Source organism: Macrobrachium rosenbergii, chromosome 12 (genome assembly GCF_040412425.1).
Source record: "Macrobrachium rosenbergii isolate ZJJX-2024 chromosome 12, ASM4041242v1, whole genome shotgun sequence".
Taxonomy (NCBI): domain Eukaryota; kingdom Metazoa; phylum Arthropoda; class Malacostraca; order Decapoda; family Palaemonidae; genus Macrobrachium; species Macrobrachium rosenbergii.
Genome location: NC_089752.1, coordinates 114,020,561 through 114,036,724, shown reverse-complemented (window position 1 = coordinate 114,036,724; position 16,164 = coordinate 114,020,561). Strand labels below are relative to the sequence as shown.

The following is a 16,164-nucleotide window of genomic DNA, read 5'->3' as shown; positions in this document are numbered from 1 at the left end:
AAAAAAAGTATTTCTATTTTTCAGTGACAAAGGGACATGCAGATAGAGATATGAAACATAATTTTTTTCTCTGAAAGGCGAGTAAATCATTTGGAAACGGGAGGAAGGCCGTGACAGATCATTTAAATGACAAAAGGTTCTTTTATTTTCAATACCCTTTTCAGTCTGGTCTCCGACGGACTGTTTGTAACGGGCGTAGACATTTTCGAAATCACTAACATATTTTCTAGTTTTATTCCTGTTCTCTACACGCTGTTTTCCCAGTCAGTAGTTCATGAGATGCTTAATACAAATCGTGAGGTGCCCAGTCATAACTCCCTAAGTGAACTGCAAAATTTGAAGAAGTATTGTAAATCTTATATAAGGGTCCCTCAGTTTACGTGGACAAAAGTCAAGGGCTCTAACGAAATGCTAGTGAGCTGGCATGTAGATAATTTATTAAATATGTTTAAGCACTTTAAAGTAGAAGATAAACATTTTAAGAAAATATGCGTTTTATATTCATATCAGAGTTCATTGGCTTGATTCCAACGTTCAATTGAACATCATTACATCAGTAATTAGGAATTTAGATTAACTTTCAAAATAGCGAATGTTAAACAAGAACCTAGATATAAAATAAAAAAATTCTTAATTTAAACAAATTAAGAATTTTTTTTTTATATTTTAGATCTAGGTTCCTGTTTGACATTCACTGTTTTGAAAGTTAATCGAAATTGGATTGTGATAGAATGTATTTTTCTTTTTGACTACCGCGTAAAAGGCAGTATCAATGGAAAGGAAAAACAATCATGTCTCGATGTATACAATGGAAGTATCTGTGCGGAACCTTTTTCTGCAAGACACATTTCATCTAAAACAATTCAATACAACTATTGATTTAAAAACAACGGGAATAACACATTTGCCATTGTAAAACCCTGAGAGAGAGAGAGAGAGAGAGAGAGAGAGAGAGAGAGAGAGAGAGAGAGAGAGAGAGCAAGGATAAAGATATCTAGCAAGCACGTTAGCACTACAACATAGCTTGAACAGGCACTTGATGAGAGGATAACCAAACTACGTCCGTAGAACAACCATATCTGTAAGGCATTACATCCACAAGATTTTCAATATGCGAGTAATAAATAGGCCTTACAGTAACCTTTCTTCAAAAAACAATATTTACTAATTACTCGAAAAGTGCCGGATGATTGATTCTAGCCAATGGCTGGCATCGCAGTTCACTACAAGCGCAGTCTACTTTCCCCATCAATGACAAGGTCTTAATGGTAAATCCGCGCAAAGGAATCATATTCAATTATCAATTTGGTTTTAAGGATGGACAATTGACTTCAGAGTCGCCTACTTGGTTCAAGATTCAAATAAGCTCAGATTCATCCGCTGTCCAGGGCCCCGAAACCTCCCAACCCTCTTCTTCTCTCTCTCTCTCTCTCTCTCTCTCTCTCTGAGAAATTTGGGTCAGGTCATAGTTTCGCGGGATCAAACGAATCGTAATTCTTTGTCGACCCACCGAAGCGTTTCTCGGAAAAGTTTCCACTCTGTTATGATCAGATACATTTGAAGTCTCCGGAATATTCGATATGCAGATCTCCATCCCAAGAGACGGCATTATTGGCAGGGAGCTGCAATTGAAGATGGACAAACAGGATATCCTTCTAAGACGCACGCAGGAAATCAAACTTTCTCATATTGAAAGCAGGAATAACCCAGAGCAAGCAGGGAGTTTTGCCGGTTAAGATGATAAGAGAAGTTTGACCATATCAGCATTTAGGGCAATATCAGGATCACGTTAAACCTTTCGTGCGTAAAATCATTAAGAACTTTTACTACCAGTACACCGGTACGTTAACTAATGCTGGCGCTTATTGCCATTTCTTGTACCGGTCTGAGGAAGTCTTCACGAATTGCGAGTCAGGTTTTAGCTTTCTGTAAAAGAAAACTCTTGTGCCGGCTTTGTCTGTCCAACCGCACTTTACTCTGTCCGCCCTCAGATCTTGAAAGCTACTGAGGCTAGAGGGCTGCAAATTGGTAGGTTGATCATCCACCCTCCAATCATCAAACATACCAGTTGCAGCCCTCTAGCCTCAGTAGTTTTGATTTTATTTAAGGTTAAGGTTAGCCCTAATCGTAAGTCTGGCAACGCTATGGGACAGCAACCACAGGGCCGTGGCTGAAAGCTTCAAGGGCCGCTGCTCATGCAGAAAACTCGATTGCGCCGAAGAAACATCTGCGCATTTTTTTACTTTTTTACTCTTCCATTTAATTGTCACCTGAAAGCTGAAGTAAACGTGGATGGTAATTCGTGTTTCAAAACATTTATTGTTTTTCTATATACATATTCTAGGTATTGGGAATTTGGCAGTGCTTTTCTAGCTAAGCATAGCATAAAATACTGAAATGAAAGTGAGAAATGGTACGCCCATTTTATTTCTAATTTAATACAGAAGGTCTTTACATATCTATAAAAACTAGGTCTGTGGCCACCCTCCGGCTTTACATAGCTTCCTATATTATAAACACATAAACTATATAAACCATATATTTGTAGGGGGTAGAATATTCATTGAGTGTTCTAACAATGAAGAGTCTATCTGCTGATGTTCTCCTCCTTACAGTCATCTTTTGTTTCCAGTGTAGCGTGCGAGAGTAAACACTTGAAGGGATATAAGTCGTCATATCACATGATTTACCTGCTTCGGAAATCTTCCAGATAACCGCAAACCGTGGTTCACGGACAATAGCTCTGGTTGGCAATGACTACAGACCGCTTGAATCCCAACTTCAGATGCATTTCAGCAGACGGCACATTATCAGGAAATATGGGAGCGAGCGCCACTCCCGTCTTCTCCAGGGACTTTCGAGCCAGGGCCAAAGTGGCCATGGCAGCCAGGCCCTGGCGACGATACTGAGGCAGAGTGAACGTGTTCGTGTACATGTTCCAAAAAGACAGCTGGGCCCAGGCGACGGGTTCGCCGTTGTTGTTTCCATGGCTGGTCTTGAAGACGCCAACGCCTGGGAGAGTCCTCCTCATGCACCTGTATCTGTGCAGGGTGCTGATGTGTTTGTACTGCCAGTGGTCTAAGAGGAATTCCGCGTGTTCCTCCGTCAGATCTCGGAATTCGAAGCCTTCTGGGAGTCTGAAAACACGTCAGAGTGATGATTTCATTCGGTCAGTGGGAAGGGTTTGCGCGCAAATTTTGTTTTTTGGTTTTTGTCATGATTTTTGGTATTTTATCACTATATTTCTAAACTCAAATGCCTATGGAGGTTTCAAATGTCTGATTGACAAAAGTCATTTCTCTCTCTCTCTCTCTCTCTCTAGTGCAGTGGTTCTCAAACTGGGTGCCGTAGCACCTTGGGGTGCCACAGACAGTGCCTAGGGGTGCCGCAAGATTGTCATGAGTTTTGTCTTGGCAAGATCATCTCAGTGAACATTTGCAAAAAAAAAAAAAAAGGTTTGCAGAAGTCTTCATATAATTATTATCAGTGTGTCTACTGTAATACATTCACACACACACACACACATATATATATATATGTAGTATGGAAAATAATTTTATTCATTAAATAAGAAGTTAGTTCATGCGATATGGGGGCATGGTGAAGGAGGGGTGCCACGGTAATGATTACATTAGTAAGGGTGCCATCACTGAAAAAAGATTGAGAACCACTGCTAAGTCTAGTGCATCGTCGTTAACTGTCGCAGACCAGAGAGGTCATTCTCAAGTTTGTGTAGGAAGAGCAACGTCTAGACGTAAAGACACGTAACTCCTGTCAACAATTTTTTGACAGATGTGGACTGAGTAAGGGTATAATGTTTTCCAATTATTTCAAGTGTGCGTGTGTGTATACATATCCATACAAATATCATAAATAAACAAATATATATATATATATATATATATATATATATATATATATATATATATATATATATATATATATATATATATATATATATATATATATATATTACATATATATATATTATTGTGAGTCTGCATGCATTGCTGACATACAGACACGGATCGACAACATATAGGGAATCAACGGTCAGTATCTAAGCAGTCCATTGTAATGCCTGGGTATATTGCCTGCTTAGGATCACTTACTCCATGTCAATACTGGGCATAGAAGACAGGGAGTACATCTGGAGAATCATCGCCTCACTGGGCTTCAGCAGACCGTAGCCCAACAAACCGGTAGTGACGAAGTTTTCAACCTGGAGCAGATTAAGACACTTAGGACCTTACTATACATTATGTTCTTCATAATGGGAATTAGTTTCCTAATGTACTCAAATCCCGCCCTGAAAGATTTATAGTAAAGAGCCTTGGAAATATGAAATCAAATGAGATTTGAGTTTTCAAGGGTTCTGTCTACATATATATATATGTGTGTGTGTGTGTATGTATATATAAATGTATATATCTATATTAACAGTTATCTGCGCATTAACACAATTACTAACAGGACCTCACTGAAAGTGGATGGTATCTAGCGGAGATATCTGTTCAGTAAAAGTTACAAGGTTTCCAGGGCTAACAGTCCTCATTGTCAAGTATCCGGATACTTGACAATGAGGAATGTTAGCCCTGGAAAGCTTGTAACTTTTGCTGAATAAATATCTCCGCTAAATACAGTTCAGTTTCAATGAGGTGGTCATATATATATATACATATATATACATATATATATATATATATATATATATATATATATATATATATATATATATATATATATATATATATATATATAATGTAGAATCTACTGTTCATTTTTTACCAGATACATATGTAATTGTAATATTACAATGCCCTCTTAACTTCTCGAATTCTTCGTGCTTTTTTGGAAACGCTTGTCACTACAAAGCCTTAAGATCCAAGTGCAAGAAATATAAAGATATTATGTCTTTTAGCGGGAAATGAACCCGGGTCCCATTGTGATTACGGGACCCAAGTTCGTTTCCCGCTACCGGACATCATAATATCTACATATTTCTTGCACTTGGATCTTACGGCTTTGTAGTGACAAGCGTATCCGAAAAAGCGCGAAGAATTCGAGAAGTTAAGAGGTCATTGTGGTCATTACAATTACACACACACACATATATATGTATATACACATATATATATTATGTATACATACATATTTAAATATATAAACGTAAGTACACATACATATACATTACACACGCGTGTGTATCTGTGAGTTTCTGTACGTGACTTAAAGTGTGTTTAGAGTGAGTGTGCATAAAGCATGAATTTTCCTCTTCAATCCATATAATAGGAACATTTAAAAAAAAATTGAAATTAAAAGAAAGCTATAATTTACGGCGACCTTTCAGCGAATATCAGCAAATGTTTACTTGCCTGATTGTGGAAAGCCGACCTGTCCCTTGATCAATTCGATGAACACGCTTCTTTGCAACACCTGCGCATACCATCAACTCCATCAATCGTCTGACTCTTTTTCTCCTGCGCAAGATTAAATCAACAGCCTTGCACTTCATCCGTGAGTCATGTCTTACCTAATATATTTCTCGTTGCATTTTAATACTTTACTTACATTTTTATTAATTTATTTATCTGTTTTTTTTTATAACTGATCTCCTCTTTCTGCATTTCCCGTTAACTGCTGTCAGTTCTTTCGAAATGAACACCATATTCTTTGTAAGCTGGAATTCCAAGTCAGTGGTTGGCTTGTTCCATACGAACAGGGTTCATCGGCTGAATAATAATAATAATAATAATAATAATAATAATAATAATAATAATAATAATAATAATAATAATAACTAAAATTATTTACGCTATTAAAGCTCCTCTTTTCTACGAATACTTCTTCAGTCATTGCTCCCTTGATACGCTTTAACGATACTCTGTCCAATCCTCCTCCGTCTTCCAAGGTCCTTAAAGGAAGTCTGTACGAAGACTGAAGGGTTTCACAGCGTCCTTCGAATCCTTCACGCTCACTTACAATTGGCCAACTTACCTTTCTTACTAGACTGAGAGGCGTGCCACAGAGGAACACAGGTTTGCTCCAGTCGAGGGCTGGGATACGAGACAACAACATGGCGACTTCCTCGTCATCTTCCTCTTCTTCGTCCCAGAATAAGTAGAGCGTCTGTTTTGCACACTGAAATTTACCAAGGGCTTTGCGTGAGGTCACTCGGATGAAGGGACAGGGAGGTCTCAACTTTCAGGTACGAGAAAAATCCATAGCTGTGCTTAGAATTGCTTTTTCTCTGAGTCTAACAAGCGACTTTATGCCTCTTCAGCTATAGAATGGCGTCATGTTATTTTGGTGTATTGTAAATTCAAAATACAGGAAATGGTAATCACCTTAAAAGTAAGAGGTATTATAGCGAGTGAATGGAACTCTAAACGTTAAAAATAATCATTAGTAGGCATGCAGCTATGCGTTTACGACTGTAGAGGGTTATATATGAAAGTACATTTTCTTTTTGACTCCGTCAACACTTCTGATCATGAATCTTCCAGTCACCATAATAAGAATTTTACGAACAGTTTAGAGAATCCGTGAAGCACCCCTGGACACCCCGAAAGTAACACTAAACATCGGAGACAATGGACTAAGCTCCCGTTCAGAGGTAGTCCTGTCGTTCTGCAAACTACACACACACACACACACACACACACACACATATATATATATATATATATATATATATATATATATATATATATATATACTGTAGTAATACACACGTATATATATATATATATATATATATATATATATATATATATATATATATATATATATATGAGTATATGTGTGTGTGTGTGTTAGCTTACGTATCATTATGATTATACAGTATATATGCTATGTGATGAGCATAATAATCGCTAAAATCATTACATGCAAGGAATGAAGCGTTGACGTAAAAGAAAAAAAAAAAAAAATTACGATGACCAGTCCTCCAAAATATCAAGGTTTCTCGTTTTCTGTCTTTCAGTTGAAGTGACACCAAGAAAACGCTTTATAGCAGTGGGTAACTAGCTTAAGATTCTTGGTCATATTACGTGACCTTTTTTCTCGTACTTTGATTCTCAATGACTACCTGGCGGTTGACGGGGCCATTAAGTACGTTCACAGAATTGTCTGTAAGCCTATCAAAGAAGTTTCTGTGATACAGTACTTTGTTACTACCAGAAAGTAATGACAATAAAAGCTAAAATGAGTTTAGTCAGAGGAGTCATTAGGCCATAAATAGGAAGTTTAGCTGACCTAACTTTAAGTCAGACTGTCAAATGTCTTTTTGACCCATCATAAAATGAAGTGGACTTTCCTTTGACTTTTAGTGTGAAAAACTTCGGCTTTTTAAATAATATTAACGTGGCATGAATGGAATATAGAGTTTAGGCCAAGGGCCAAGCACTGGGACTTGTAAGGTCATTCAGGGCTGGAAAGGAAATTGGGAGTAGGTAGGTTTGAGAAGTATAACAGGAGAAAAACATCGCAGTTGCACTGTGAAATAATTCTTAGGCAAGGGTGGATAGCAAGATGAAAGAAAGACAATACGAACGGAGATACAGCAAAAGGAATGAAAGGGGTTGCAGCAAAGAACCTTTAGGAACGCCTACAGCACACGCTGTGAGGTGCACTGACGGCACCAACGCCCTACGGGGAATATTTACGTGGTAGACCCACCATAAGCTCGGTGAAAATGTTAGTTCTATAAATTTTTTTAGTCACATAAAAATCGTTGAGGACATTTTTGAGAAGACATGAGTTTATAGAGCCTACTGAGAACGTGTGGGTGGTTCTTATGTAAATATATTTAGATATTTGTTCATATCTTCCGGTATTAATTTTACATACTGATGAATACATTGCTAGATTATGTTGCAGGATTTTCCAAATGCTCTCCAGCAATGTCCAAACGTGTGCATCACTTTATAATTCAAACGCTAATTTATGCTAATAATGTTACTGCCACTCGGCAAGAAGACGCGAAGATGAGTGGAATGTTATACATTATAATTTTTCTGCTGAATATTAACAGGTCTATATATATATATATATATATATATATATATATATATATATATATATATATATATATATATATATATATGTATGTATACACACACACACACATATATATATATATATATATATATATATATATATATATATATATATATATATATATATATGTATATATACATATATCATTAAAGAATGCAGTTTAATTGATTATATTATCTTTTCCAAGTAGAATACATGTTTTTAACTGAAGAAAAAATGAGATTGACGTGAAGTTAGTTTTCTGGTTACCAATTCTTTGGCGATATTGCTCAGATCTACTGGAATTACATCTTCCAGCTGACTTTACCATTAATTATCATGAAACTTCATTGTAATTAAGTCTTGGGAACTGTTTCCCAAACCCAGGCGTAACTCCCCCCCTTGAAATCATTCTCTATAGTTTCAGGTGCTCAGCTTAATATTTTACAGCTCTGTGTTAAAGGTTTGCAAAACCCTTAGTTATTTTTTTCTGGGGGGGGGGGGCAAGTATTCAGTCTTGGCAAGTAGTCAGTCTTACACGGCTCTATTTTTTGGGGGTTTTATTCCGTAACCTCCGTGCTGTTCTGGACGAGAATGACAGCATGAGCGTATCTCGCTCACGATTGCTTACTTGATAGTCTGACGGGGTACCAGCAACAAGAGAGGAGTAGTCACAGTAATAGACCTGTGTTCCAAGAAGATCCCACATTCCTTCGTAGGCTGTCAGCGCCTTTAGGATGCCGTAGATCTGCGGGAAGGAGAGACGCCATCGTTAGTCATTTATCATGGCTGGAACTAAACCCAACTCCAGCACTGACCAGACCATTCATCGTCTCGGCTGGTTGGGGGTAGCCGAGTCCGGAGACCACACCGCCTTCAAACTCTCTTTGACGCCTCACCACATCTACAGTATAGTCTCCTGATGGCTCATGTCAAGTTTAATGTAAGCCTACCACCACTGGAGAGACGCGGAAATGAAAGGCAAGTCCCAATGATATTACACTAGACAGTAGCTACTTATGAATATACTTGTCAAACAACATCAAGATAATTATTATTACTGTTATCATTATTATTCAGAGGATGAACCCTATTCATATGGAACAAGTCCACAGGGGCCACTGACTTGAGATTCAAGCTTCCAAAGAAAACGGCGTTCATTAGGAAGTAAGAGAAAGTCAAGGGAAATAAAGAACGAAGAGATCTCACTTCTTAAAAGGAAAACATAGCTGAACAAATTAATAAATAGATAAAAAATGTATTCAAATGCAAGGAGAATGGAATTATGGTAGTATTGCATTGCATCTTCGCTTGAACTTTTGAAGTTCCAATGACACGACATCCTCAGGGAGATTGTTCCACAGTCCAGCGGTGTGAGGAATAAAGGCCACTGTAGAACCACCAATGAAATTACTTCTTTACTGTAAGGCACTAAAAGCATGCAGAGTATATGGTTTAGAAAGGCAATGAATATTAACATATTCTTGTTTTTCCTACACTCTAGCCATCTTCGATACCTTCATTGGTATTATCAATTTGTGTCTGTGTTGCTTAACGGTGGGGAGAACGGTGCACAATATTGCATGTAATAAGAAGGATAATGGGATAAAAGAAGACATGAAAGATCAGATAGGACCAGTTTAGAAAGAGCATCGAAGGAAGGAATAGAGACTATAAAAGACTAGCATATGTGAAAAGATGGCTCAGTGTGTTAACTTGGTCTGGCCATGTGGAAAGAGTAGAGGAGGATAATAGGTTTGCGAATTGGAGTTTTTAGGATGAACGACATAGTATTATCAGAAGGGGTAGAGTTTTTGTAAGATAAGGAGAATGGCACACTGCGTAATGTGGTGTCTGTTGTACTGTTGATGGGAGTTCTGTTTACCGCATGACCCTGCTGAAGGTATGACAGTTTTCAAATTATAAACACACGTACCCACGCACGCGCGCACACACACACACACACACACACACATATATATATATATATATATATATATATATATATATATATATATATCATCAGGAGATCCATAAGACAAGAAGTCTTCATTATTGAGAAACGTTTCGTGCAATCCTTTGCACATCATCAGTCTGCAATAAATTATAAACAGCAGTTCAAACGGCCTTTTTTAACTACCCTTGAGTCATTATATATAAAGCACCTGTCCCCTAATTTGAATAGTAACACTTCTGCGGTTTCTCTCTTTCTCTCTCTCTCTCTCGCTCAAGGTGTTGTCTGGGCATTGACGTTTCTTCAGGCCATTCTTCCCTCTTGCGTTGTATTGAAAAGTAGTTTAATTTTCTTAACAAACTTGGTGAATTTTAATATTTTTTTTTTTATAAAATATGCAGCTTTTATGTTAACTTTATAAAAAAATTTTTACTGTCAGTAGAATAATTATTTTAACTTTAGTTTGAACTGCTGTTTATAATTTATTGCAGACTGATGATGTGCAAAAGATTGCACGAAACGTTTCTTAATATAGAACCTTAAAGACTTCTCGTCTTATGGATCTCCTGATGATTCATTTGCCGCTTGCCTGTTGCCTATATATATATATATATATATATATATATATATATATATATATATATATATATATATATATATATATATATATATATATATATATACATACACACATATACTGTGTATGTATATATCTACATATATATGGTCATATATATATGTGTGTGTGTGTATATAAATGTGTGTGCGTTTATAAGTATGTGTAAATATAAATGGTCTGTATTTGATATTAATTCTGTCCGAAAATCCATGACAAAGCATAATATACAGCCTATATAGATAAAAATATGATTCGGCAAACTTACTGACTCGTAGCAAAACACAGTCTATAACCCACAAAAATAAAGTATTCAAGTGATTCCTGCACACAAGAAACAAAAGAGACACGCCAACGCGTGAGATAAGCATAGAGTTTAGCGCTACTTACAACAGCAGATTTTGGGAAGTATTCCTTGAGCCTCGACCTGATCTCGTCCAGTTCTTCTCTAGATGCCAGGCGTGGTCTGTCAGGGCTTGCTAATGCCTCCATAGTTGCCTAGGGACTCTCTCGCGTACGAATGTTAAAAAGCAACAACCACTTTCTGTTCAGTATTACATCTTATCAGAAACTGTAAGTGTCCGAGTGATCAGTGCTGCGATATGACTAGAGGTATCTTACATTTGCACTTAAAGATTTAGGATAACGCCGTTTTTAAATTTTGCCCTTCATGCTAATCAGCGTTACGCAGCTACCATTTCTCGCACCTTTTTTTTCGTGTGTTTTTTTCTCTCTCATGTATAACGTATATATATATATATATATATATATATATATATATATATATATATATATATGTATGTATATATGTACATATATACATATATATATATATATATATATATATATATATATATATATATATATATATATATATATATATATATATATGTATATTTATCCACACACATACACACATACAAACACACACACACACACACACATATATATATATATATATATATATATATATATATATATATATATACTTGACCCAGTAGATGCTGGTATCCATTTATAGCTGAGTAGGCCGGTGGGGGTGGTTAAGCCAAGAGCAAATCTAAGGACTTTTATTTTATGTAAATGCTGCACAATATATGAATATTTATACATATATATATAAAACAATATTTTGTTAGTATGAGGTCGCTATCATTACGGCAGTTTCTTTCCCCTAGCAGAAGTTGCAACCTAATTACAGTAGGGTAGACTTGTGTGCGGTAGCCCTGGAGGGTAAATCGAGTCCTAGACATAGACAGCCTGGGTACTGTAACATACACTCACACACACACATACACACACACACACACATATATATATATATATATATATATATATATATATATATATATATATATATATATTGTTGTAATAATCGTGTATGTTAGTAATAGTGTTGAAAGACCTTTGTAATGTCAGATCTCACCAAATTAATAATTCAGATAGCACAATAGCAGGGGAGAGAGATTATGTGACTCAGCCTCATGCGACTGGCCAGTCATGGGTTCGCTTTTGTTTTGATTCACGCAATAGGTAACGTCAACAGTCGAGATTTTGGGCAGTCATCGCGGTCTTCGTCTGTTTATTTAACATGTCGAACATATGATTTTTTTTTTCTATCGTGATGCTGGGCACTCAAGGTGGGTTGGTCACGTAATCAAAATTCATGTTAAGACGAACGATTGCACCATCTTTGGTCTTCTACGGAGAGAAGTTGCCACGTGCTTGTTGCATTGATTGCGTTGAGATCTCACCGAAAGCTTTGTCCGAAATGTTTTGTCTTACATCATGTATTCCCTTTTGGGAATTACTGGGAGAAACTATTGCACAGAACCACATGTTGGTTACGTAATTTATTTCCTGGACGTATCCTGATCGAGAAGATTGCATCAGCCAATTCTGATCGAGTCACATGAGACCGGAAGTCTAGAGTATTCTATGGGGTCTTGCTTATGACTGGAGACCAAAAATTTTGTCATTCTGATTCTAGACCTTTTGTGGTGGTTCCCTCCCTCTCTCTCTTAAAAAGTGAAAAGTAACGTAAAGTAATTAATTGTGGGTCGCTCCGTTTTAATAACTTATAGTAAGATCAGACAATTAGTTTTGTATGAGTGTGTGTATGTGTGTAACGGCGCCTTGACAGGAATTGTGAAAGAGTGTGTAATGGCCAGAACTGCAGTTAACAGTTATTGTAATTAAAATTTATACCATGGTATAATTTGAAGTGTTCAAACAAGTGATTAGTAGACATGTCAATATAATAAGGGAGTTGTACTTTAGTGAATTTACATTATAATTCATTTTCATGTTTTGTATAATAGTGTGTTCTTGGTGTCATTTGAATTATTTAATTCTTTTTGAATTTAATACTTTTACATGATTTGTGTTTACAATCTCTTAGTTTTTTCAAGATACTTACTTAATATAGTTTCACATATTAACATTTTGCCGATATAAATTTGTTTCATAATTTTATTTAAGAATTAAGATTGTGAATTTTGATTCCAAGTAATAGTAAATTTTCTTCAAAGTAAAACTGTGAATCTTGATTGATTAATTTTGAATTAAAAATAATTTTTTGTACTTAAAGCTTTTACAACAGTGTTTCATTTATTAACCACCAATGGTAGGAATAACTTTGTGTATAAACTTAAGTGATAGATAGTTTTGTTCCTTCAGTTTTGCTGAAGTGACTCTAACCAAGGAAACAGTTACAGTTGTTTGATGGAGTGATGCCCTTTGGTTAATTTTAGTATATATTGATACCTCACTATTGTTTTGATACTTTGATACCACACATGGCTGATAAGCTTTTTAAGGGATCACTGTTGCCTTTAGAGTACCCAGTCGTATTTTTTTTTTTTTGTTTGTTTGTTATGAAAGTTCAGGTATCTGGCTGTAGTGAGGTAAGTTTTGAATTCCATGATTGATTAGTGTAATAGCCAGGTATTCGGAACTCTTTGTGACAATCAAAATTGGTGACCACACCCGGGAACAAAACAAAATATCACTGGTTTATGATTTATACTGGCGGTGTTAGGGATCTTTTGTTAGGAGAGTGGCCACACTGTTGTTTCTGCATTGTATTGTGAGTTGTTTAGTTGAGTAACTTAGAGAAAATGGTTCTGTTCAACGTTCAGGAGTTTTTAGCAGCTCCTTCCATCCAAGAGTTACCTGAATCCAGCCTGACTAAAGCTCAATGGCTTGCTTTAGCATTAGCCTGTGGCGGTGAAGCATATAGTAGTATGATTAAGGCACAAATCAGATGTATTGCAATCCAAGCATTGATGGACTCTGGTAAAGTAGATGAAGAGTTATGATAGACACAAGAATTATTGAATGTAGCTGAGGCAGAATTCATGAGTAGGCACGAGCAAATAACAGCTAATGCTGAGTCTGAGGTGGAAAAGAAAGAGCAAGGTGATGGAGAAGCAGAGCTTAGATGCAAGGCTGCAGAAGAAAACTTGATTAAGTTGAAAATTCAAGCAGAAAAAGAAAGAGAGGAAAGAGAAGAAAACTTGATTAAGCCGAGAACGCTGGCAGAAAGAGAAAGACAGGCAGATAAAGAAAGATAAGACAGAGAGAAAAAAGAGAGAGAGGAAGAAAGAGAAACAGAAGAAGAAAGAGAAAGAGAAAAAGAGGAAGAGAAAAAAGCAAGATATGAAATGGAGCTCGTTCCACACTACTTGTGACACCGCCTAACCCTACCCAAAGTAATCAAGAGCCTGTATTTGATGTGGCAAGAGTCAAGAAGTTAATCCCAAAGTTTACAGAAGAAGCTCCAGACGAGTTCGAGTCATAGGTAAAGGAAGCCTTATCAGCTGACCACTGTAAAGATTACAAGGTACTTAAACACAGTGTGCTACAAGTTGACCAGATGACCCCTGAGTATTACAACGAAAGATTCAGATCTTTAAGAAAGGATGACAAGATGACTTTCTTGGATTATGCCTACAAAGTGAAGAGATGTTTCAAATGATGGTTGGAGGCTGCTAAAGTTAAATCTCTTGATGAACTTGTTAGGGGCAAAATATTAGTTATCAACTGCTTATCATCCAGAGAGTCAAAGAGCCTTGGAAAGGTTCCCCAGGCATTGAAAAGTATGTTAACAAAGTATTGTTATGAGTCAGGAAGAGCATGGGATGCTGGTTTACCCTCAATGTTGTTTGAAGTTAGGAATGCTTATCAAGAAAGCATGGGATGTTCACCAAATGAGATGATTTTTGGTCGAGAAATGAGAGATCCATTGAAGATTCTTGCAGAGAATTGGGAAGAAAATCAAGAGGAAATCCAAGGAGAGTGTGTGAAGAACCTGAGGAAAGAGGTTCAGAGAAATTAGAAAATTCTCTTTAAAAAATCTGAAAATAAGTCAAGAGAAAATGAAAAGGAGATATGATGCTAAAACTAAGCTAAGAAGTTTTAGTGTAGGACAGCAAGTTCTAGTGTTCTTACCAGTGAAAAGATTCCCCCTTACCGATAAATTTCAGAGTCCTTACAAGATAATAGAGAAATTAAGTGATCGAACTTATGTGAATGAAACACCAGGAAGAAGGAAACGACATAGGAAGATGCATGTGAATCTTTTGAAACCTTACTTCTCAGTGTCAAAAACACAGACAACTTCATCCACAGAGGACAAAGATGGCTAAGAATTGGGAGCTGAAAGCAAGATGAATAATTCTTCCATATTGAAGAATTTGGAGGATAAATTAAAACATCTGAGTGTTGAGCAAAGTGGTGAATTAAGAGAAGTGGTTAACAGTTTCCCAGAAGATTTTGCAGATGTACCTTGGCGTACCAACCTGACAAAGCATGAGATAAAGATCAGAGAAGATGCAAAACCTTTTAAACAGAGAGCATATTGCCTATCTCCTTTTCATCAAGATGTTTTAAAGAAAGAAGTAGAATATATGTTGCAGCATGGATTAGCATAACCCAATTCAAGTCCTTACAGTTCTCCATGTGTGCTGGTGAAGAAACCAGATGGCTCATTTAGGATGTGCACTGATTATAAGAAACTGAATTCTATTAGTGTGGCTGACAATAATCCCTTGCCTCTTATAGATCAGTTACTTGATAACATTGGGCAAGACAAGTTTGTTTCCAAGATAGATTTGTTGAAAGGGTATTATCAAATTCCCTTGGATGAGAATGCTAAATTACTGTCAACTATTATTATTATTCCTTTTGGATTGTATCAGTACTCTGTTTTGCCATTTGGTCTGATGAATGCACCTGCAACATTCTAGTGAGTAATGGATCAACTGCTAGGATCCATAGAAGGAGTGGGTGTCTACCTTGATGATATAGTGATTTAATCTACAACATGGGAAGAGCATCTGAGGATTTTAAGAAAAGTGTTCAAGACTCTACGGGAAGCAGGACTAACTATCAGCCTACAAAAGAATGAGTTTGGAAAAGCAACTGTTCAGTATCTGGGATACGAAGTTGGAAAAGGCCTTTTCTCACTCCTGTTGATGCTAATGTAGAAAGTATTCGTAAGGCTATCCCCCTACTACCAGGAAACAACTGCAAAGACTTTTGGACATGGCTA

The 16,164-nt window shown here is 36.6% G+C and overlaps 1 protein-coding gene across 2 annotated transcripts in view; it reads right to left on the bottom strand.

Annotated features, from left to right (window-relative positions):
• Positions 1 to 2,412: 2,412 nt before the first annotated feature.
• Positions 2,413 to 16,164, bottom strand: part of LOC136843909 (uncharacterized) — a 110,765-nt gene continuing 97,013 nt past the window's right edge. The window contains exons 1-5 of one of the 2 annotated variants that reach the window (XM_067112819.1): positions 11,001 to 11,300; positions 8,672 to 8,788; positions 5,998 to 6,141; positions 4,113 to 4,222; positions 2,413 to 3,137 (exon numbers count right to left, since the gene is read on the bottom strand). In XM_067112819.1, the coding sequence (XP_066968920.1) occupies positions 2,729 to 3,137; positions 4,113 to 4,222; positions 5,998 to 6,141; positions 8,672 to 8,788; positions 11,001 to 11,102 (882 nt within the window). In that variant the 5' untranslated portion in view covers positions 11,103 to 11,300 and the 3' untranslated portion in view covers positions 2,413 to 2,728. Of the gene's footprint in view, positions 3,138 to 4,112; positions 4,223 to 5,997; positions 6,142 to 8,671; positions 8,789 to 11,000; positions 11,301 to 16,164 lie in introns of those variants that run through there. The other variant, XM_067112820.1, reaches the window with a different exon arrangement.